General features: G+C 36.6%; 1 protein-coding gene across 1 annotated transcript in view; it reads right to left on the bottom strand.

Moving 5' to 3' along the window:
- Positions 1–26228, bottom strand: part of Man1a1 (mannosidase, alpha, class 1A, member 1) — a gene marked incomplete at its 5' end in the record, with an annotated part of 158233 nt that overhangs the window by 45512 nt on the left and 86493 nt on the right. Inside the window, one exon of the mRNA XM_013032775.1 lies at positions 25128–25222. Within this exon, the coding sequence (XP_012888229.1) occupies positions 25128–25222 (95 nt within the window). The remainder of the gene's footprint in view (positions 1–25127; positions 25223–26228) is intronic.

Genomic DNA, 26228 nt, shown 5'->3' with positions numbered 1-26228 from the left:
GTAAGGGTTATGTTCTAGGCTCTTGTCTGATTACAGAAAACTGTAGTTTTACTTTAAGGTAACACTGGACAGAGTAAAAAGCTGGCAGAGCAGCAGAAAATGCAATGTGGAATCCTGTCTACAACTGAGCCATAGGGTTGGGAAGTAAAGTTTGAATATAATCTGTTCCCACATCTCTGGATGAACACCAAATAAGACAGGCATCTGGATGGCCCCAACAGACCACCAAGAAAATAGCTGTCAGAGAGCAGACAGACATTTACCTGTGAGAGAACTGTACTGGATGATATTTGTGAGTCTTTTGTTCTTTACTGCTGGAGCTTGGAAAGTCTCAACTATCTCAAGAGGCAGACTGCTAAATCCTGACCCTTTTAAAATGTCAGAGAACCATGCTTAAGGATGACCTACCACGAACTCTACCCAAGTCCTTGGTTGAATGTTAAATGATACAGGTACAGCGATGTTTCCCTGGATGCCAGGTTAAAAAACAACAACAGCTGGAAATGGAAAGTACTGAGCAGGAGAACCAGCTGCTGCACACAGCAGGGAGGCAGTTTCTGGTTGGATCCAGAGAGATGACTGCTTGCTAAGCAAAGGCAGCAATTCTCAGAATGTACTAAGAGCTGTAAGCATATCCACAGTACCGAGGTCTTGACCAACAATTATGAGACATGCAAAGAAATAGTAAAACATGACTGAGACTCAAGAAGGACATTTAGTAGAGACTAACTTCTGAGTGGATAAAATGTTGGATATAGCTGCAATTTCAAACAACTATTTGTATACAGTTAAAAAATTAAAGGAAAATGTACCAATGAAATGGGCCAAACAAATAGCAAACTTGAAGATTCCAAAAAATTATTAAATTTTGAGAACAGAGAAAAAGGTTAAATATCAGAAGCTTGTGCAATAACACTTAGCTATTAAACTAAAGTTTAACAGGAATCTCAGAAAGAAAAGTAGAAGAAAAACAAGGTGGGGAAAATAATCCGGAAAACATAAATTTACTACTTTAAAAAAATCCATCAAACTCAAGCAGGATAAAAACAAAGAAAATTGTACCTATTAGTAAATCAGACTCAAACATCTGATAGCCAATAATAGTGAGAAAAATCTTAAAAGGGATCAGAAAAATAAAGATGAAAAGTGGATCCCATATCTATACCAGTTTCTCTTGCCAGTCACACACCTGCAGAGGACACTGAACATATGATTGGCTGGTGTTACAACCTTTAAAATGAGCTGCTAATAGCCCATTTTAATAGTCCTCCTAATCTTTACTCTAGATAAACACGCATGTATGTGCATGCTCTTGCACACGTGTGTATGCAAACGGGTACCACATACACGCACATTATCTTTATCCTTCTGGGCAGCAAACACACACACACACACACACACACACACACCAAAAAGAAACAATATACATCATCCCAAGCCCTAGAAGATGACATTTAAGACATTTCATATTCTAAGGCTGTTTCATTTGTTTTCTTTTTTTTTTTTTCTTTTTGCTTATGTGGTGCTGAGGAATCGAACCCAGGGCCTCATGCATGCAAGGCAAGCGCATTACCACTGAGCCACCTTCCCAGCCCAGGCTGTTTCATTTGTAAACATCATAGAAAAGACTGCTGAAAATTAAAAGTGAGATGACTCAACAATTCCACATCTATGCACTTATATAAGAGAAAGTAATACATAAAATCTTCAGATAAAGACATGAACTTGTTTAAGCGAATTTATTCAAGATTGTTCAAAATCGGAAACAGCACACATGTCTATAAATAGGACAACTATGTACTTTTATACAATGAACTACTTAACACACAAAATGAAATGAGCTATTGTACACAGAATAACGTGAATGAATATCAAACACTGTACTGTTAAGATAAACCAGGCAAAAAAGAATACATACTATAGAATTTCCTTTGAGTACATTCTAGAAAGGGTAAAAGTAACCTGTGGAGACAATAATATGTTTATGGCTGACTGGGGTCAGATGAAGGAAATGACTGAACACACAAGGTCATATGGAATGCTTTATGAATGATGGAAAGTAATGTATCTTGATCATGCAACATTCTTCTCAATTCTCATGGATACAATTTTATATGAAAATATGAAAAAGAGATAACAAAAATTGCATTTTCTAGCATATATTTTAAAATCCTCAACTAAAGTTAAACAATGTTGAAAAACGAACTTGTGAAAGTGACCTGGTTAAGAGAAACTGTGGTATCAGTATATTACCCATTTATAAGAACTTATTGACTATATATTAGCATATTTATTCTTTGTTAACTGATGAAAATATTACCTTATTTCAAGAGAAAAATAATCTGATTAACTTCATGTGGACTCCACTGTTATTTCTCCTGTTTGCAATGAATCCAAAGCTATGGTCAGTACAAATGCTCTTACTGAAAATGTCAAGACATTGTGGTATCAATCTAGGATATGTGTGTGTGTGTGTGTGTGTGTGTGTGTGTATTTGTGTCTGTTTTGTGTGAATGCCCATATCATGGTTTGAATTAATGCCTCTAACTTTTAATTAGCTTGGTCCCTGATGATGGATGGGTGCTCTACAACTGGAGCTAGACTTCAATCTGGCATTTTGCTGATTAATTGGAGATAGAATCCCTCTGATTTGTTTACTTTGAATCTTGATCCTCAGATCTCAGCTTTCTGAGCAGAGGATTATAGGTGTTACCCAGTAGGTTTTTCTTTTTATTCTCAAACATATTTTCAACCAAATTTCTTTACAGAGAAACTCAACCATCTAGACTTGTCCTTTAAATATGGATCATGAAATAAGTTAATAAAAAACAAAAGGCTCAACATTCAGAAAGCATTCTAGGATTATATATTTCAAAACTTTCTAACAAACTAAATAGCTTAGACTCTCTTATAAAACTGCTTTTTAAAAATGTCCTAATTTCTTAGCTACAAAAGTTAATAGAGGGCTAGGAAGGTGGCTCAGTGGCAGAGCACTTGCCTTGCATGCTCCAGGCCTTGGGTTCAGTTCCTCAGCACCACATAAGAAACAAGCCGGAAGTAGTGCTGTGGCTCAAGTGGTAGAGCACTAGCCTTGAGCTGCAGAGCTGAGGGACAGCGCCCAGGCCCAGAGTTCAGGCCCCACGACTGGACCCCAAACAAAAAAAAGTTAATAGAAATTGAGAATTTTACCACATTTATCAATCATGGAAGAAAAAAAATCAAAAACCTTTCTAAAAAATGATTTATCTACTCATAGGTGAAAATGAATCTATATAATCATAAGAATCTTTTATTTAATGAACCATAGTGATTGGTTAAATACTTGTAGAAAACTAAAGCTAGATCTTTATATATCACACTGCACCAGAATCAACTCCAAATGGATCAAAGACCTTGAACTCAAAGCAGACACTCTGAAAACATTACAGGATGGAATAGGAGAAACCCTAGGTCTCCTTGGCACAGGCCGAAATTTTCTTAATAGAGACCCAGAAACACAACAAATCAAAGAAAGGTTGGACAAATGGGATTGCATGAAATTGCAGAGCTTCTGCATGGCAAAGGACATAGCTAGCAAGATCAATAAAAGCCCACGGATTGGGAGAAGATCTTCACTAGCCATACAATGGATAAGGGTCTCATATCTAAAATATTCTTAGAACTCAAAAATTAAATCCCCCAACAACAAATCCTCAAAGAAACAACTGCCCAATAAACAAGTGGGCTAAAGACTTAAAGAGAAACTTCTCTGAAGAGGAAAGAAGGATGGCCAATAGACACATGAAGAAATGCTCAACCTCCCTAGCCATAAAAGAAATGCAAATCAAAACAACATTGAGATACCACCTCACCCCAGTTAGAATGGCTAAAATCAAGAACTCTAATAACAACAAATGCTGGAGTGGATGTGGACAGAAGGGAACCTTACTTCATTGTTGGTAGGAGTGTAAACTTGTTCAACCACTTTGGAAAGCAGTATGGAGGTTCCTCAAAAGACTCCACATAGAGCTCCCTTATGACCCAGCAATCCCACTTTTGGGCATTTACCCAAATGCTTACAAACAAGACCACACTAAAGCTACCAGCAAGACTATGTTTATTGCAGCATTATTTACTATAGCTAAGGTATGGAACCAACCCAGATGCCCCTCAGTAGATGAATGGATCAAGAAAATGTGGTATATATATATACAAGGGAATTCTACGCCTTCATCAGAAAGAATGACATTGCCCCATTTGTTAGGAAATGGAAAGACTTGGAAAAAATTATATTAAGTGAAGTAAGCCAGGCCCAAAGAAACATAGGTCCCATGGTTTCCCTTATTTGCAATATCTAGTATATGTCTGAGTCAAGCAGAAAAGGTCAGATGAGGTGATATTAGGGAAATGAACCCTAAGATATGTATTCAAATGTTTTTTTTTCTTTCATGCAATTGTTTCTAACACATTTATAAGATTATCTCTTTGTTGCTTTGTATGTCCCTTTCCCACAGTATAACCCTGCTTTCACTGTATTTCATGTTGGTATAATTTGGGGAGGGGAAGGGGAAAAACAAATCGTTTAAATAGGAATACAGGTGGACCCATTGCAACAATGAGATGTACAAGTCCTTAAGTTGAAAATGAACTTTACAACTTTGGTGCGGGGGAGGTGGGGGAGCGGGGAGGATTGGGGGGCGGGGGGGGGAGGATGGGAAGGGATGGGAAGGAGAAACAAAGGAGGAGGCTACAATGCTTGATAAGAAATGTACTCATTATCTTGCCTATGTAATTGTAACCCCTCTGTACAGTATTTTCACAATAAAAAAATCTTTTATTTAAAATGATAAAGGATAAATAGACAGAATTGGCCCATTGTACTGTGTCAAAATATAAGTATGGTTAACTCTACCACTGCTCTCACTTCCTGGCCTTTTGTGTTCAATTCATGCACTGACAGAAACTGTAAGCCTAATCTTTTTTGTTTTTATAGCCCATTCTAGAGTCAAACTCATGTTTCTTCTACCTTAGCCTCCTATGTAGTCAGATTATAGGTGTGCACCATTGTGCCTGACTGCTTGATTCTTCTAGAGTAAAAAGAAGGAAACACAAAAGCAATAATGTTTTAATTCTGCTCTTGTGCTATACTGAGGTTAATATTTCATGTTCCTCAAAACATGGTTATTTTCATTAGTTAATAGTATAAATAACTAATAAATGATTTACCTCAAGTTAATTCCAAATGTATGTGGGGATTTTTCATTGTCTTTTAAAAATAGATTTTATTATCTCTAAGTAATAAAGATAAACTCCTTTGTACAAAGAAGTTGCCATTCAACAAAACTGCTTATGAATACAGTGCATCTTGAGCAATATCACCACTTGCAACATGTTCACCCTTCTCCCCCACACTACCCTTTCCCTCATTTTTCTTAATTGAGTATTTTGGGGCATTAACAAAGCAATTTATGAATATATCTTGTACAATACAATCTATCAATACATCTTGATTTGTATTGCTCCCTCCAACATTTTCATCTCCCTTCAACCTACCCCTTTCCTTATTTTTCTTAATAGAATTATATTTCTACCTACCATTGAATTAAAATGCCTTCATAACTAGGAAATCATAGAGTCTTTTCCCCAAAGTAGTATTTCTACTTTTTTTGTGTGCATGTGTTGGTTCTGGGGCTGAACTCAGGGTCTCATGCTCTAAATGGCACTCAATCACTTGAGCCACATTTCCACTTTTGGCTTTTTCCTGGTTAACTGGAGACAAGAGTCTTTGATTTGTCTGTAAAGGCTGGCTCTGAACTTCAATCTGCAGATCTCAGCCTCCTGAGCAGCTAGGATTATAGGTGTGAGCCACCAGTGCATGTCTATATTTTTGCTTTTAAAATATAATCACATATAGGTGTGAGCCACCAGTGCATGTCTATATTTTTGCTTTTAAAATAAAATCCCATGTACTTAAGGTATATAATTTTGTTTTCTTTTTGGAAGAACTGAGTCTTGAGCTCAAGGCCTTGTATGATGAAAAATGCCTTTGGTATTGTTAAGTCAATAATTAGTGGCTATCTGGACATGACAAGAGATTGACTAAAAGTTCCTTTTTTCTTACACCTATGTGATTTTTTTTTCTTTATGTAAGAAGAAAAGCATAATTTTAAGTTTGCCCAGAATTGTTCATCTTTGTATATTCAACATGGTTATGCATGGTTAGGGCTATAGCTTGTTTAGCCTGCACTCAAAGAAGAAAAAAACCACAAACTCAGCTACATAGAACTTTTCAAAACCCCATAACTCTGATACTGCTCATATTTCCAATAGAAAACTTGGGAGTGTTAGGAGAACAAAGGTAGTTAGCATATCCAAGGTGGGGAACAGACCTGATGGAGTGAAAGGAATTGAAGGAATCTCTCTTATAAACACTAGGCCAGATTTTGGGACTCATGCATGTAATCCTAACCACTTAAGAGTGGGAGGATCAGGTTTTGAAGCCTGCTCAGGCAAAGAGTTAATGAGCCAGTGAAAAGCTAGGTTTGTCCTATATGAAAAACCTAAGTAGAAATATAGTCCAAGTCAGCTCAGGTGTAAACTTGAGACCCTACTCAAAAAATAACTAATGCAAAAGGGCTGAAGGTATGGCTGAACTGGCAGAACAACTGCTTAAAGTAAGGCCCTCAGTACAAGCCTCAATACTGCACCAAACAAAGTAAAACAAGTTAATGTTAGGGGTAAAAGGTTATTCCACATCAGAGGCTAAATATGCAAGAAATTAGGGGTTTGATAATTCAGCACCTATTTATTAAAAAGTCCTACAGCTTTTGAGATGCAATCTCTCGACTAAAGGGAGAAAGTGTGGAGTACACAGTTATGTTTTGAGAAGATAAATATAGATGGTGTGTGTGTGTGTGTGTGTGTGTGTGTGTGTGTGTGTCATGCTTTGGATCTGGACTGGTAAGGGCTGAGGCCAGGGTGATAAAATGAAAACAGGAAACTTGGCTGAGAGATATGTCAAAAATACCATGGAAATATAGTACACAGGATTTAATGACAGGCTAGATGAAAGGGAAAAGCGTTTAAGGATGATCACAGGGTTTTTGAACTGAGGTTATTGGTATAATCGAAGATTATAAGGGAAACTGGCTGGTGTTGAAATGATGCACCGTTTTTTTGTTTTGTTTTGTTTTCAAATTAAGTTTGGAAGCTATCTAGCATCCAGTGAGGATGTGTATTAAGGAGTGGTGATTGTCTTTTACAATGTCAGGGTCTCCAGATGTACTTGGTTCTGAGAGTTTTTAAAGACCCCATACAGTATAGACTTACAGATGGCTCAGTGGACCTACTCTGGTGTCAACAATGACAAGGAATAGAAAAGTAAACCTGAACAGCTACTCTTCAGGTATGTGGTTTCTTGAACTTCTGAGAGCTGTCTGTTACGTGGTCAGTCACACCAACATGTTCTAGTGTCACAGTCATAGTCTTTTACTGCTGCTTCAAAGGTAGCAATGGTCAACTAGACTAAAAAACAACTAGATGCTTGTCACTGATCTGCCACTGAGGAGTGTGTCTCAGGCAGGTGAAGAAGAGACACAAGCAAGGCCGTCCCATAAGGGCAATCAGGATGCACTGAACAGCAAGCAGGTTAGCAGGGCGGATGCGGGCAGAGGCAAGTACAAAGTTTCTGGATGAGGTTAGTGACAATGGGTTTGTGATAGTTTTAAATATCCATTTGTCTGGGTTAAATGATGCCTAGACTACTAGAAAAAAGCATTTCTAAGTGTGTCTGTGAAGGTGTTTGTTTCTGGAAGAGATCCACATTTGAATCAGAAGACTAAGTAAAGCTGATAGCCCCTAAGCAAGGTGGTTGGCACCACCATGTCCTTTGAGAACCTTGGACAGAACAAAAAAGGTGGAGGTTTTTGGTCTTTTTTATCTAGGAATCTTTTCTTGCCTTTAGATTTGGGAGCTCCTGGTTCTCAGGCTTTTGCGCTTTGGGACCTATAATCCCTTGATTCTCAGGCTCCCTTGCTTCTCAGGCTTTCAGACTCAGCCTGAGTTGTGTGGCCAAATTTCCAGGCTTTCCAATTTGCTGATGGCACACTGCTGGACTTCTCAGCCTCCATAGCAGGATAAGCCAGTTCTCATAATAAATCTCTTCTCATATATATCTTTGTGCCTCTTGTTGGTTTTATTTCTCTAGAGAACAGTGAAGAAGGCCTGAAGGGAAGTGATGGGAAAAGAACAGCAGAAAAACAGATTGATGTGAAACAATGAAGAATCAGCAAGAGAAAGAACGGGTAGGAGGGAAAGAGGGCTCAGAGGATAAACCCTCCAAAGGAGGATGAAGTTTGTTCACAAATTCTCCTTCTGGGAAGGTGACCCAGGTGTGATTTCAGAACTCAAGAGAAGAATCTCCTGGGTAAAGATGGCAGTAACAACTGCAAGGGGCGGGGGTGGTGGTGAAGTGCTGAAGAGCGAGTTGTGTGTTAGGGAAAGCGAGACAAGAGGGATCTTGTGAAGTGGACAAAGCAAGAGGAAAAACCCACAGGCTGTGGTGCTGACAGCCTGAAACTAGTTAGTGAGAAATACTTGCACACCCATCACTAAAGGCTCCTACTAAATAACAGTTGCCAAGTTTTGATGAAATTATCACAAAGATGGGGAGAAAGGAGAAAAGTAATGAGTCATGAAGAGGGCATGCATGGAAGAAGGAAAATTGGTTCTAATAAAAGATGTTTTAAAGAATTCAAGATTTTTTTATTTTAGAGGATGAAGGGAAGATTTACATAATCCTAGCTTTTTCATCTAGATAAGAAAGATGGTATTGAAGCTACTTTCCCATTTTTAACTCTTTGGGGATGAGATTGTCAGATTTTACATTTTATTGTTGGCTTTATATAGTGAGAATAAGCCTAAGAAAGGTGATTTGTTATTGTAACTAGCATTACTAGTGAAAGTTAGTTCTGGGAGATATGTAGAATTCAACCTGACCTATGGGAACTTTGTGTGTATGTGTATGTGTGTGTATGCGTGTGCATGCACTCGTGTTGCAAGTACCAGAGCTTGAACTAAGGACCTTGGTATTGTCCGAAGCTCAGGGACAACACTCTATCCCTTGAGTCCTACAGTTCCACTTAGGCTTTCTGACGGTTAATTGAAGATGTATGGACTACTTTGCTTCCAGACTGGCCTTGAACTTTGATCCTCTTGAGTAACTAGGATTAAGGCTTTAGCCAACTGTACCTATACCTGCTTTGTTTTTTAAATAAACTTAGAAGCAATTTTAGAGCTAGTACAAATAAACATTGTGATAGCTAATAGTCCCAGAGACATGTAAATATCATTTCCTTTTCCCTGACTTTGCTCTAGGTACTAAGAAAATCTAAGAACTTGAAATCATTTTTAAAAAAAGTTCCAACAGTTCCAGAATGGACATTTATATCTTAGTAGATTCAATGACATCAAATTAATAAGACATTAAAATATCAGATATTTGGAACTCCTTTAAAGGCTACAGGGAATTGTGGTAGCATAAGTGATAATGTTAGCTTGTTGGGATGCTGTACATTCATAATTATCCCAGCTTCCACTTTCTTCCCCTTTATATTCTTTTCCTTTGGGATCAGCACAGTAATACACATATTTTACAGCAACTTTAGTTTGGAAATTGACCTAGTTTTTACTACCTTTACAAAAACTTGAAAAACAAACAAGAGTTCTTCGGACTGATTATTCAATATAGTGATATACTTATTCTGTGAATTTCATTTATTCTGAAACAGCTTTTTCAAATACAAAAAGATGCAGAAACTCAGATGGGTGAGTTCTGTAATTTGACTCCTTTGGAACCTAGCAAAAATTTTGAACATTAGCATCAAATTATGTTGTCTATTCAGAGAGATCATCCCTATAGTATAGAATGAGTCTGTCTGCCATTTTTTTGCCTACCTAAGAGAAAAAGGATTGTTCAAGCACTTTCTCAGCTCTTTCATATGATAACCTAAAAAAAATTCTTGATTCAATCAATAACCTCTTGAACGTAAGACCATAAGTTGGCCCACTTTGAAGGGTGAAAAATGAACACAAATAAAAGATAATGTACCACAATTCGACAGAGTCTTGTAATACTTACAACTTTTTAGAACTTTTTTCTAAGCCAATTAAAAAAATGTTCTCAAGAATGATCTAAACAAGATCAAAGCCCACTTAATATGATGAGACAATGTGTCTATTGTAAACTGACAAATGGTAAGAAATTGGTCTGAGCTTAAAGGTAAATGACATTTAGATATTTATTGTTTATGGCAGCCGTCTTTGAAGACAAGTACAAGACTTTTAATTAGGGAGCAGGAAGAATCTATCAAAGCGGTTATTTCTAAATTTTTTATCTAAAAGGAAGGAAAAAAAGCGTGATTAAATTAAGTATTCAGATATACACTGCTCCTGTCCCAAGATGCTTCTGAAAGTGATCAGATACATGTGATCCAAATGGCTTCTGTAGACTTCAAAATGGGAAGCTGGCAATGGATCATCACTTACTGTCCTGCTGTGTTCCAATACATGTAGTTTATGAGCAATTCTGAAATCTTTTCACAGTAGATTTTTATCTGTGTGAGGAGCTGGAGAGTGACTGTGATAATATTTTGGACCAAATGGAGATTATTCTGATTGTCTTGGGACAAATTATTTAATCAAGAGTGGCTGTTTCACAAAGCGAAAGGTGTTCCCAAGTGAATTCATGTGTTTTTGTGATCAGAGGTTGTTGGTAAGTGGTAGGTGGCATACCATTTAATTTGAAAAGAAGAAAAGAAAGAAAATAACATACTTGGCCTATTACTTCAAGATGAAACTGATAATTTAACATGAATAAAGCAAGTCTGCATTTTAGAAAGAAACTCAAGTCTAAAAAAGGTCACTTTGAAACTGGATGTTCATGTAAATATTTGTGAAAGTAGTTCATCTTTAAAACTCCTATGTGTACCAAACTTAAAAGAAGAAATTTTCTACTTTTAAAAACAATCTTCTAGGGGAAGTGTTTTAAGGATTTCTGAATTCATTAAAAATATGTATATGTATATGAAATGATACATATTTTTCAAATTATATTATACAGAGCTTTTTTCTTTTTCTTTTGGTTGGCCATGGGGCTTGAACTCCAGACTTGGGCACTGTCCCTGAGCTCTTTTGCTTGTGGCTAGTACTCTACCACTTTAAGCCATAGCCCCACTTCTGGTCTTCTGGTGGTTAAATGGAGATACAAGTCTCACAGACCTTCTGGCCTGGGCTGGTTTCAAACCCTGATTCTCAGATCTCAGCCTCTTGAGTAGCTAGGATTACAGGTGTGAGCCACTGGCACCTGGCCTTTATATAGCTTTTAATATATTTAAATTATACACAAATCAAACACCTGTCTATGGATTATGATATCAGGAAAGACTGAAATTTACTAATAGAACTTTAGAAAATCTTTTGTATAACTAGACGATGGCATATAACATAAACATGCTTTAGGAGGATCAGCCGATACTGACCATCTTCCATTAACTCAAGATTGCTTCTTTTTTACTTGAGATAGATGTTTAGAATCCAGTTGTGAAGTAAGCAACATATAACAAAACTTTTAAATCATTTACTATAGCTGAAATTTTTAAAAAAAGTACTCTTTAAATATGCATATCTCATATGACTCACTAAAAATATTCCTCTATAATAATTTATAGCTACTTTGTTTTGTTGGCTATACCATATTCATTTACAACTTTTTTATTTTTTTATTTTAATTTTTTTGTCATTGTGGGGCCTGAACTCTGGGCCTGGGCACTGTCCCTCAGCTCTTCAGCTCAAGGCTAGCACTCTACCACTTGAGCCATAGCGCCACTTCTGTTTTTTTCTGCTTATGTGGTGCTGAGGAGTCTAACCCAGGGAGGGCCTCATGCATGCAAGGCAAGCACTATACCACTGAGCCACCTTCCCAGCCCTACAACTTTATTTTTTGAGTTTAAAAATTCACACATGATTAATAGAGCAGAATATGCATATAATTTATACATAAGGACATATGCTTTTGTGTGCAAAAATACTTTGTTGATGACAAAGCAATCAGAAGACTTTAAAGACCACTGGTGATACATTTTTGTGACAGTAATCTCCATCTTTTCATATAGCTAGCTACTATTCACACATACATAGCCAAAAGAAATCTACTTAATATAGTGTTTATATTTCTTTTTTCCTATTAAACCTAAGAATCACAATTTAATATCAGATAATGGAAGAAATTGCTACAATGCTAGCCCATATTTCAGTTTCATTTTAGGGTATTCCAATAATTTAAAACAATCCTTCTTCAGCTGGGTAGTTTCATTGTTCAAATTCTTTTGTTGTCCCAGATGATAACAATTATTCTCAGGACTCTATAATGCTTCCTTGTTTGCGGATGTCTGTGTGTTATAAATTGAATACATGGAGGGTTGTTAGAATTACAAATGTGTGTATATATCACACACATCTTTATTTGGAAATCTGTCCTTTTTTGATATCCAGGCATGGTGGGGAAGGCTTTATGATGATGTGATGATTCAGATCTGAAAGGGTTCTAAGCTGGCAATGACTGTCTTGGGCAGGGAGGCGGCTGGGGGGGGGGTCGGTCCTGAACTTCCATAGTGATTCATTCATGCATTCATTCTTTTTTTTTGGCAGCAATGGTGACTGAACTTAAGTGACTCAATCTTGCTAGACAGGCATTCTAACAGCTGAGCTATGTATATATCCAGGCTCTTTCTGTCTTGGTTATTTCTTCTTTATGCCAGAAAGGCTGGGCTTTAATCTTCCTATTTGTGCTTTCCAGTGGCCCTGGGGATGACAGGTGCTACTGCATCTATTCACTGGCTAAGATGGAGTCTCATAAACTTTTATGCCTGGGCTGGCTTCAGACTGAGATCCTCAGATCTCTACCTCCCGAGCAACTATCTGAGCCATGGCACCTACCTTTTAATCATATTACAACTAATAAAAAAACCAAAAGATTAGAGAAGATTTGCAGATGTATGATCACACTTTGAACAACATAGTTATATATTCAGTAAAACACAACATCTTAATTACACCATTTGATGTGCTTTGATTTATAATCCTGTGATTTCTGTTGATCTTTCTTAGAAACAATCAGCACAGCAATAGGAATCGGCACTATCAGCTATTTAAAAATCATGGACAATCTGCATTTGGTAACTCATTTTCCAATGTCCATTTTGCAGAATACCTACTGAGAATACAAAGTGAGCTGAAAGCTCTGGGGGACCTAGCAAGAGAAGATGGTATGGGGCACGGAAATGCCCCCCTGCCCCGAGGCATTGTAAAAATATGTGATTTGAGGACTTTTGAAATAAACAAAGGTTGTCAGGGTTTTAAAGTGAGAAATATACAAAAGTCCAAGATACCTGTGCAAGTTCTGAAACATAGCTTTTACAGATGATAACTACCTTAAAATGGTTTATGGAATTTTCTTTTGGGTGTGTAAATGTGTGTGGCAGAATAGATTTATGCTTAAATTTTTTGAAAACTGTTCACTGATAAAGCCATTATAGTAATTGCACTGGGTCTGTTTATTAATTTGTCACAATTAAGTCAATAAGAGCTTTAGTAATGTCCTATTACTTGATTAGTTTTGAAAGTGATTATCTTAAGAACTTGACTTAATTGGAAGCCTCTCAATTTACAAGGTACATTAAACTCTCAGTTGCATCTTAAGATTATTCAACATATGCAGGTCAATTACCAGTAATCACTGTTTGGTACAAATGTTCCATAAGAATGGAGTATGACATGACAAAGAGGGATATAGTGAGATTTAATTAATAATGCTGTGCTTCAATTGACATTTTCATGATAAAAGGGCAGCACTGGCATGTAGAGAGTCTTCCTAAAACAGGAGCGACTACTACAACCAACATAAAGGGACACTAACAACTTTCTACCTTACAGATGAAGATAATTTGTCATGATTGCCAAATCACCCAATTGCACTGCCTGCATTCATGCCCAGCTGCACATTAATTTCCAGATTTGTAAATTACAATTAATTCTTAGTATTGCTCTATCACTTTTCCTTCTCTAGTTAATAAGACTGCAATCAATTACTGTTCATCCCATTTTCCAGAACAGATCAACTACAGCTATTATTGCAGAAGCAGGAAGTGGAGTGGCTGGCTAACGCACCACTGAGACTGTGACGCCTTGAAAGAATGATTGGCTATCATCTCAGTACTTTATAGTGACCTTCCAACTTCTACTCAAAGACTCCATGTACTCTGCTGAATATTTACAATGATTGACAATTTGCAGGGCTGATTTTTCAAATATCTATTCAAACTACTCTATAAACTTCTAAATTTTATTAATGAGGTATTTGAAACATTTGCCTCTCACTAACAACATAACTTTGTCTTGAAATCAATCCCAGGAAAATTGACTGCTGGATCATTAAAAACCTGGGGAACTCATTTCCTTGAAAAGATTATTCCTTTGCTGGCCTATCAAGGCAGTGCATGAATTTATGCGTTCTGACTGGTCCAAGTTCTGTACACAGGGTAAATTTAAGTTTCAGAGGCTGACTGGCTACTAACTGTGTGAACAGCGTGGATAAAAGTGAACTGTAAAATACTCGGTCTTTGCATTTGAAAAAGTTTTGAGTCTGCTACATTAAAATAGCTATAATTGTTCTTATATATAAAATTTCCTGGTGAGTTAAGGGCTTAAACAGTGGGGGAAAGTAGGGGTCACACTTAATAATTCAGTGCTTTAGACTGTGTAGTAAGGGTCCACTTACCTACACTGAGGGATAAGGAAAGCCCCGAGGCACTTCCCACAGGTTGAAAGCTATATTTTCAGGGATTTAAACCTTCTTGGGATACAGTGTCTTTAAACTGTCTACATACCACCTTTGTTAAACTTTACTTAATTACTCATATGTTGCAATTCATCCCAAGAAAGGTAGGATCTTCTGGAAATACAGAAAAAAAACCAAACCATTAAAAAATATCTAGTCCATGGATGAGAGAACCAATAACTAGTCCACTGGAGCCTTTTTAAATTTTCTGCCCTTGCTTAACCAGAAGCACCCCAGGGGTCTTTGCAGATGAGGAATTCAGGTAGTAGGGCAGTGGATGTGGAAGAAATATGGACTGCCAGAACTTATGTTCAGAGGCAGATATGGTCTGTGGCTTCCTCCCAAGAATAAAGAACACTTTAAAAATCTATTTACCTGGGTGTTAAGTTCAATTATGACCAGAGAGGTGGCTTCCTGAGGCTCTCCAAATTCCTAAGGCCTCCCAAGGCCTAACTAAGAACATCAAAGCATCCTTTGTTCAGAACGGTCAGTTCTTTGTTTCTCTATCAAGGAAGCTATCTATATACAAAGTTTATTTAAATTAAATGCTGCTACCCTTATTGTCCACTTGCAGTAAGTAAATACTGTTAATTTGGCCAAGCTAGAGGGCCCACCCCTGGTAGAGATACAATAATCCAAAAGTGGGTGAAAGGATTAAATAATCTCAGTAGGCCTTTTGTTCCTTCTTACATTGAGGGAAGATGAATACCTTTGTTTCTGCTTGGGCTCCTATAACGGCCTTAGATATAGGACCACATCCTCAGTTCCTTATTATTAAACTACCTTGCCTGGAGCCACAAGCATGGCTTTATGGAAATGACTTTGCTTTTTATGTTTCCCTGAAGTTAATTAAAAATGTATTTCCTTTTTCTCTTTGCTAGGATGTCTCTAAGTTTGTTTGCCAGTTTCACTGGATTAAAAAAATATACAAGAGGAAAATGGACATGTAAGCTTCTTTTCGGGGAAACTAATGCTTGGAATTAGTTGCTTTTCAAAAGAAGCAACAAGGGACTTACAATTAGTGGAAGTTTTGCACAATTATTAACAAAAGTATATTAATGACAGAAACAGATGTTGTGCCCCTTTGTCTCCCCTCCCTCAAAACAGTGAAGTTGGCTGCCTGGCTGAGCAATGTGAGGTAGAAGAATTTAAAGATGGCTCTATCATCTCTTATGACAATGGCTTTTAAAGTCTTGTCTTAGGGATTGAAGGAGTCAGTAATAATAATAATTATATATATAAATATACTCAATATATACATACATATATGTATATATAGACATAATATTAAATTCTAGTTAAAGCACTGGAGAGTTTGGCAAATCACTGATACAAAGTGACCACAGCAAATAGACACAATATAAGTAGCATAGTCTAATAATTAGGAAATAGGTCTATGTGGATGTTACAGCAGAACCTATTGTTTTCAAAGACTGGGTTTTTATCATATTAATTAGGCACTAGTTAGCATGCTAGCCTTGGGAAAAGAATATCCTATTTGATTGCCTCGGACTCCTTTTGAACAGCTGTAATTTCTAGAAGAGACCATCAATCAACATGATTTTAGGGAACAAATTCAGTTTTGATCCTATATATGCTGGATTCAAAATAACAGTTAAAAATATTGAAAACTTAAAAAAACATTGAAAACTTGAACATGGAATCAACATCATCCTTCAAAGACCACCCAGACACACTTTCTTCACTATCTAGTCAGTTTTACCAACATCATCTCTCTTTCTGGCTTAGGGAAATACGAGTGGAGCTTAAGACTGGGTAAGGGACAGCAGTTTTAAGCTCCATAGTCTCTCCCTTAATTTTTATGTGGGCACTTTGACTGGATCTAATTTGAACCAAATTAATAAAGGTTGATTAATATGAGGAAAGCACACAAGTATTATTAATCTTATGTGTACATGGGGATCACATGGCAACAATGTCCAACAAAATGACTAAATCAAGATGCTTTTATACTTTCTAGAGATCAATAAATCTGTGAAGGAATGACAAAACACATGCATTTGTATTAGTGTGGTCAATTTCTAGGGATGTCAGTAAGAGATATCTGAAGACAGAAGAAGTAGCTAGTGGACGAGAAGGATTATTCAAGGAGTTTATTCGGGTGCATTACTGCCCCAATTACCAGTCTCTGGTGATTAAAGTTACTTTCTCACTTTGTATGGGGGAGGATGTTTCTCCCAGAAGAAATCATTACAGCCTGCTATATGTAGAAGAGACGGGTCAAATGGTGTGCAGTTAACAGCTCCTGCAATGATTTCAGCTTGAAATGATCAATATACCAATTCAGCATATTTTGAGATGGCACATCTTTAACTGCTTCATTTTCATGCATTCATATGTACCATTTAAATTCAACTATTGTAAATAAGACCCTAAATTAAGAATGGCTCCAATGTAGATTTCTATCACAGCACTCTGTAATGCTACTTTACTGTTTCCATTGAGGGTTATCAAGCTAGATGTTATTATTGCTATTATTGTAGATGTACTAATGGGAAGAGAAATTCAGTGAAGTAAAATAAATGACCAAGTCTGAAATCTTTTGTGACAATGGCAATAAACAGCAACTTTAACTAGGGTGATATAACAGGGGTAATGGCTCCTTTATGTTGCCCTAGATTAATTTTACATTGCAACACTGTCCACTGTAAAAGTCATTCTTTGTGTTCTCCTTCCTTCTACAAGAAAAACAAAAACAAAACCTTTAAATGGCTGAAATACTAACTACTAGAGTCAACTAGTCCAGGAAAAGGGAACATAAAGAAAAACATTCTGATCCTTGGACCTTCTAATCAATGATCTTGCTTCCATTTTAGGAACACTTGATGGTCTTCAAATGACATCAAATATAAGCCAAGGACCTGTTAATCCTATTCTCTAATTAAAGGAGAAATTAATTTGCATGAAAGTAATGTGTTCATATAAAGGAATGGACCATGAGCTGAAGGTTGCTTTTAATCACAGAAATGTCTGGGAATGAAAAGAAAGAAAATCAGCCTCTGAAGATAGGTAACTCAGCACATAGATTTTCTGCCCACTACCACATTTCCACTCTCATGCCTTACCATAAAAATTCTGTCACTTACATGCATTCTTTGATATGGTCATTGGGATGGGAGCTCAACCATTTTTCTGATGAACAGCTTATTTTAATAAAACCCAAGTTCCTTCTAACTTTCAACTCATGAATACTGGTGTTGTGAGCAGAACCAAACCATGATGGGGACAGTAATAATATTCTAATCTGATACTAATAACTTTGTGATACTACTATTAAAATCCTAAAGTATGCTTATTCATCTCCTGAGGAGCACAAATGCACAAATGAATTAAAATAGACAAAAGAGAGAGAAACCCAATATAATAAAAAATCGAATCAGGTGAGGAATGGTGACTCATGCCTATAGCCCTAGTTACCAGGAAGCAGAGGAGGATGAGATTGGGAAGATTATGGTTAAAGGCCAACTCAAGCAAAGACTTGTAAGATTCCATCTCAATTAATAAAACTAGGTGTGGTTACAGGCATCCTGGCTACGTGGAAAGTATAACTAGGAGGATCAAAGTCTGAGCAGGCCTGGGCATAAATGCAAAACATTAGTAAGTTAGGCTCAGAGAGACAAAGAATGCATAATTTCTCCCATATGTGGAAGTTAGATGCAAATTATAAACACATATGAAAATATATGCAGGGTCATATGCATATATACCCAAATATACTTGGAAAAAATAATATTAAGTGAAGTAAGTCGGACCCAAAGGAACATAGGTCCTACTGTTTCCCTTATTTGCAATAATTAGTATACGTTTAGGATAATCTTAGCAGATGAGCAGAATAGCTCAATAGTTATGTACATATGACCATATAAGATGATGCTGAGCAAAATGAACCAAGACATGGACACAAGAGGTTTTTCTTTGTTGTTATTATTTGTAACGTACTATGTGATTTCTTGTTTCTTTTGTATGTTTGTCCCCGGCATATCCCCTGTTGTCAATGTATTTGATTTTGGTTCCCTGCTATTGTATACACATTTCTTTGAATGAGGAAAGGGAAGGGGAAACAACAGAATGGTGAGACAAAGGACAAGGGGGGAACCAGTGCAAAAGCAATATTCACAAGAAAATATGTTGGAAATGATCTTTACAACTTGGGGGTGGTGGAGGAGGGAAAGTAGGAGAAGAATGAGGGAAGGGCTAACAAGTTTGACAAGAAGTGTACTTATTACCTTACTTATGGAACTGTAACCCCTCTGTACATCACCTTGACAATAAAAAAAGAAAAACAATTATATTGACTAAAGTATGGGATACTCAAGGGATAATTCAGTGGTGTAACTTGCTCAAACCACTAACTTATTAGTTGAATGAAATGAATACCAGGAGGGTAAAAGGTGTTGTCAGAAGGGGGGGAGGTCTAGGAGAGGGATGACGGACAAAGAGAGGAAGGAAGGGTGGTTGAATACAGTCATAGTATTCAAGGTAAACATGTGAAGATGAAACCAGGTAATTTGAGGAGATAGGTGGACTGGGGAGAATGATGGAAGGGGTAAGCATTACTCAAGATGCACGGGGCTAATAAACTGAAATGTTGAATTGAAACTCCTTTTACAACGACTTAAATAAAGGGATTTAAAAGAGAAAGAAAAGGTAGCAGAGAATCTGAAATGGAAAAAAGGCTGGGGTCATAGCTCAAGTGGTAGAGTGTCTCCTAGAAAGCACAAATGCAGAGTTCAAACTCCAGCATGCCAAATCCCTATTCCCAAGTTCACATCCAATTAGGGGGAAGAAAATGCATTAAAAAAAAGGTTAGCTTAAAATATACTTGGAATAAACTTCTACTTCTCATTTTACTTTTCTGGAGTTGGAAGAACTTGTCTGAGTCCTTAACAGAGCCATGAAACATAAATAAAACATAAACTCTTTAAGATGAAGCTGATTTTATGCTCAGGCTTATATCACCACTACAGAACATTTTTAGGATAATTAAGCAATATTTTTACTTCTTAGAATACTAGCAGATCATTAAATCAGTTTGATCTGCTTATGCTCAGAAAATGTTTATTGATATTTTTAATATTATCTCTATGATGTTAAAGTATGGATTTGTATTCTGCTTCATTTTAAAACATAATATACTTCTTTCAAAATCTGAAATTAGAAATTTTGAGAGATGGTTTGCAAGTTTAATAATGTATAAATTTATGTGCCAACTGTCAACTAAAAAAATAGGGAAAAGTCAGGAAAATATGTTAAGGATATATAACCTATTAAACTGTCCTAGTTTGTGTCTGTTACAACCAACCAAGTACATTTTAAAGCTAACCAACACTTTAATTTTCAGCATTTTATACCATCAACATTATGAAACTCAATACAAGGGGTCATCCATCACCTTTTGCTAAAATATACATAGTACATGGTTCACATAAGAAATGTCTGGGGACTAAGAGAAAGAAAATCATGAGAAAACATCAAGTGATATCTGTACTGTTCTTAATTAAGGCTCTTTTACTGGTAAAGGGATTTCCAATTCAATTAAAATAAGAATTGCAATGTAACCAATGACAATATGCATTTTTCTCAGCTAATTAGAACAGCCAGCAAATAAAGCTTTACCAAGTTTAAAACCAGGTGACAGAGTTGTACCTCATTCTCACCTGGCTGGCTAATGAGAGCCTGCATGGATATCAGACAGGTCTCAGCATATCTTCTGCTGGTGCACAATAAAAGCTCAAATTGTAGACAGTTCCACTGAGTTAATGTAACCACTAGGCAAGTATCAGTTCAGAAAAATCCACGAAAAGAAATAAGTGATAAAATAATATACAACTAAAACAAACTCATTTATCAAGAAGGACAGAATAATTATTAGGAATGCTCAGACTGTGTGCCTCATGATAGAAATGAATAATGGGAACATTAACTACATTATTTAAGTCCATGTTATACCTAGGCTTAAGCTATTCCTAAAAATATAGAAATGGTGAAATGCTTAATTTTTCTGCTGCAAGTTGAAGAAAAAATTGTAAGTCCTCCTGCTAATAATAGTAGTAACTAGATCAGACATCAAATTTGGACATTTTTACATTAGAAAAATTGAGTTATATCCAAATGTAATCTCCTAGGAAGACTGTGGTTTTCATTCAGCAGATACGCTACATAATGGGAGGAGGGGAATCCTCATTTTATGACTGTCTTGGTGAGCAAACATGCTTGTCTGTAACACCTAGGCCATCAAATAACTATTCCCTATTAAGTCATAATTCTAACTCCTTACTACCTAAATGGTATCTCTTGAATTGGGAATTTCTTACAGAGGTGGCAGAAGGGACAAGTTCTTTTCCTCTAGATGGATTCTGGTACAGAGCTCCTAAGGTAGCACACATATAAATTATGTAGGCTCTCTGTATATTTTCTAAGGTAGTATATGTATATTTATACATAGATTGTGCTGCATATTTGCGGCTTATATAATTACTGAAGTCCAATCCATTTTATTGGTATTTTTGTCTCCAAATATATGAACTTTCTGATTCAAAATACCATCTACTTTAAATTCAACCCAGTGAGCATTATCATTCCTCAGCACAGATGCTCCTCCATCAGCTACATGTGTGTATAACATGGTATAACAAGACTATGAGTTTCTTGAGAGAAAGAATTTCCCTGTTACCTTCTGAATAAAGTGAAAAGAAATAGACAAGTTTCTCAGACTTTACAATGGATCCATCATCTCAGCAGGGACTCAAATACATGCTTATTTTCACCAAGAAACAGTAAAGAAACCAATTATTTTTGGACAACAACCTGACAACTAGAGGAATGTGAACAGATAAGACCAGCAAGTTCATATTTGTGTTAACATATAGATGTTCTCAAAGAGCAGCACTCACAACTATTTTTGAAATAGAGAAGAAAGAGCAAAATTATGACATTTCAACAAGCATGTTCAGTGCCTCTCGGATCATAATGTTTTAAAGCAAGTCAAGAGTGTCTAAAAAGTGTGTGCAGTCCCACCTCCCATCCTTCCACAAACATTCTCTTATTTTGAGAAGGTAATTAAGAAAATAGGATTTGCTAGATATTTTTTCCCTTTCTCTTTGAAACTTTCCCTACTGACAGCCTTCAAAAATTAGAGCAATATGCCTGTATTCCCCTATTCCTTGAGTTTTACTGTGAAAATACAGAGATCATGGGTCCAGCAGCTCATCTTGAAAATAAAAACTATAAGAATTAAAATCAATACTGTAGATAAGAATGAAAATTAATACTACAGATTAGAAGGAAATATTTTCTTCCCCTATAGGAAAAAAAACTTTAGATGATAAGCCAGCTTCACAGCCCACTGGAGATTATATCCAATGAATATATACGATTGGGCAAAGGAATAGGATGAGTTTGGGTGGATGAACATTACTACTAATTTTGGCAATGGTTGTTTGCAAATTTGGGTATGTCACTGCCATTTGATAAGCTGGAAGGAGAGTGAATAAAATATACAATAAAAATGGTGCCAATTTCCAGGAAGAAATTCAAAGTGTTCACATAAGATGCCAAATAATTACATAATCTCTACTAGTTTAATATGAAAATATCACATAATACATACTGGAAAATGATCATCATTTTTCACCTGATATAACTATTATAATCTTTGAACTTAAACACACAATTCTAATGGAATAAATAAGATACAATAACAATGGATGCTGTCATTGATCATTTTCCAACAGGCACGGGTACAAATCATCAATTAATAAGCAAATATTCCTTTATGTACTAAAAATATTCCACAGTACACTAAGAATGAATTTCACCAAGGAAAAGTTCATTTGACAGTAAGAAATAAACATTTAGTAAAAATACAATTAGCCTATTCTTATGCTTATTCCAAGTGAGACCAAAACTAAATGATATCACCATTTCACAATAACTAAATTGATTTATGCAAAGGAGTGGGCCCACGTAAGAACTACTGAGCCAGCCTGCCTCCCAATTTAGAGCTAAGCTTGGAGAGTTTAAATGATGGTTCCAAAAACAAATCTTAAGTTGCTGTAAAAACTCTAAAAACATGCACTTGAGAACCAATTAATTGAATGTATTGCCATAACCATAATAGTATCACATTTGTTTTTTCTGATAGAAAGTGTGGAAAAATGAGTTAATTGTAATGTTTTTGTGACCAGATCTTATTAGGTTAGGTAAGAGAGCACTATCTCCATCAGAATGCTATCTATAAATAAATACAAAGTCGAAAGATAAGGGAAGTAAAAGAGAAGGCCTATGAGAGTCAAAGGTGAAAATTCACAGGGCCTCCAAAAAATATCCAAGCCATCATCAGCAGACTCAGCCTAAAACCTTGCAGTGGGGCTGGGAATGTGGCTTAGTGGTGGAGTGCTTGCCTAGCATGCATGAAGCCCTGAGTTTGATTCCTCAGTACCACTTAAACAGAAAAAGTTGGAAGTGGTGTTGTGGCTCAAAGTGGCAGAGTGCACCTTGAGTAAAAGACGTTCATGAACAGTTCCTAAGCCAAGTTCAAGCCACAGGACTGGCAAAAATAAAAAATAAAAAAAATAAGAAAGAAACAACAACAACAAAAAAACTCAAACAAACCTCCCCTCCTCCCAAACCAAAATCATCTCTGCAGTGTATGCAGAGATTTGCAAGCTGATAAAGAAAGACTTGGAAGCCTTACTGGAAGTCTTCCTGGAAGAAGATCCTGAGCCATCATATTATACAAACAATTATTTCAATTTAACATGGCCTGGTGGTACAACTCGCTCTATTCCTCTGCCATCTTGAGACATGTGCACTAATAGACAGGTACAGAGTGAGTTCAAAGTAAACGTATATAGCAGACAAATGAAAACAAAACAAGGACATTCTATGCTTTTATTTATTAAAGGAAAACCATCAATTTCTATGATTTTTCATGATTAATTTTAGGACAGAATCTCACTAAAATGAAGAAGAAGAAAAGTGTACTAATTCTGGAAAACTACCTTACTTATACTTTTGGTGTTTCTAAAACAAGAAAGGCATTTCATCTGTGGCTATTCAAATAAACATCTAAGCATATATGCTAGCTCTCCTATTTATTTCCTGAATGATGTTAGGCAACTTAATCTCTCTTTGGCTCTAGTTTCCTAAGAATACGATGAGGATAACAATAATATTGATCTTACTGATGAGGTGCTGTGAGAGTATATGCATTAATACATGTAAAGAACCTATGCATTATATGGATGAACATTAGAACTATATCCAGTCTCATCATTATTGAAAAAAGGCCCATATAACAACCTTTTTTTTTGTGGGCTGGTTCTGGGGCCTGAACTTAGTGCCTGGGTGCTGTCCCTGAAATTCTGTGCTTAAGGCTAGTACTCTACCACTTGAGCCACAGCTCCACTTCCATATTTTTGATGCTGAATTGGAGGAAGAGTCTCATGGACTTTCCTGCCTGGGTTGGCTTTGAACAATGATCCTCAAATCTCAGGCTCCTGAGTATCTAAGATAATGCACATGAGCCACCGGTACCTGGCTACCATAAATAATTTGTGAGGAGAAAGGAGTTAAGAAGGAAGCTTAGTACAAAATTTTATTAGTGAAATGCTCAAGCTTTTATGAAGACTCAAACATATTCTTGGGAGAACGCCAGAAAGTTCATTCACCTTACATTTTTTTCTTATTGAGCCTACATTCTAATGGACTCCAGGATACTAGATTTCTGCACTAAGCATGGAGGGGAAGGTTGAGTGGATCAGTTTCCTTCTTTCTAACAACCATGGGCAGGGTTGTTAGTACTCGCACTCTTAGCTCTTCGTCTGTGGGTTCTGATCAGTTCAAGTGTTCTATCTCTGCAGTAACTCCAGTAACTTAACTGAACTAAATGGTCATAGGAAATTGCTTCCTTGTGAAACACTGTTGTGACAAATCAGAAGACAAAGGTATTCTCCTGGTATTTATGGAGAGGAATGGTACCACTGACTTCCAACATCATCATGAAATAGTGAAAAGCTCAGATCATGTCTGATTTGTATGCTTCTATTGGATCATACTAGCTCAGTATGGGACACTGAAAAGCTAATGGCTTCTCAAGACAGGATAGCTTCCCAAGACTTCCAATACGTCAGCCACTAGCCTCACACTGGCATTATCCACCCAGTGTGTACTTGTTAGGACACAATCTTGAATAATTCACCTTAAATATGTTGTTGAAAATTAAGAGTTTTACCTTTTCATATTCAGCAATGCCCAAGGTATTCCAGAGGGAGTATGAAATGCAGGTAGCAATTTTACCCCAAGTTCCACTGCTTTCTTTCGAAATATCTGAAAAGTTAAACAGTTAAGTAAGCTACTGTTGCAAGGAAAATAAAATGCTCTATACTATTACCTCACATTTACCACTCTTCTTGTCAAGTTCTTTATCTGAAATAATAAAAGTGTCTTCATTGAATTACCTATGAAGTAATCCTTGGTCCATGGACCATTATGCTATGGGCAGTTGTTGCCAATCTTGGTTGCAGTTTAAATCTTAATAGTACAAATGGGTGGGTTCCACTCCCTACATTTCAATTTCTATTGTTCTGGGCCCCTTGATCAGGCTTTTAAGAGCCTCACAGGCAATTTAGGTATTTTCAACATGCACATCGGGGATAACCATTATTACTGGAGAAGTCTTGGACTGAGAACAAGATGTTGCCTTATCTCAGAGCATTGTTATTTATTAGGGCACAAGCAAACATGTTTTAAAAAGACATACTCTCAGTTTTGCAGCTTCAACTTTCTCTGATATTAAGTATATGTGAGCTGGGAGAAGAAGAGTGTGGTAGTGAAAACAGTATGTGCAAAACATGCCTATAATAAAGACAAAATGAGAACTAGATCCTAAATGTTACAGATGTTCAGATGGACTCAGCAAGGCTCTACATGGAGACAGAATTCAGATGAGCAGTGTTGAACTAGGACTAGTAATACAGCAGGCTAGAGAGGACCAAGATCAGTCTAATAAGCACAGATGAAGAGAGGTGACCCTGCAGATGGGTTCTGTCTGATTAAACAGAGTGTCCTGGTAAAAATATACATTTATCTGAGTTACGGAAGGGGAGGGGAACAACAAAATGGTGAAACAAAGGACAAAGGGGGAACCAATGCAACAGTGATACTCACAAGACAGTATGTTGGAAATGGTCTGTACAACTTGGGGGAGGGCGTTGGAGGGGAGGGAAAGAGGGAGAAAAATGAGGGAAGGGTAACAAGTTAGACAGAAAATGTAATCACTACCTTACTTATGTACCTGTAACCCCTTTGTACATCATGTTGACAATAAAATTAA

The sequence above is a fragment of the Dipodomys ordii genome, unplaced genomic scaffold, assembly GCF_000151885.1.
Source record: "Dipodomys ordii isolate 6190 unplaced genomic scaffold, Dord_2.0 Scaffold157, whole genome shotgun sequence".
NCBI lineage: Eukaryota > Metazoa > Chordata > Mammalia > Rodentia > Heteromyidae > Dipodomys > Dipodomys ordii.
This window is presented reverse-complemented; position numbering and strand designations above follow the sequence as displayed.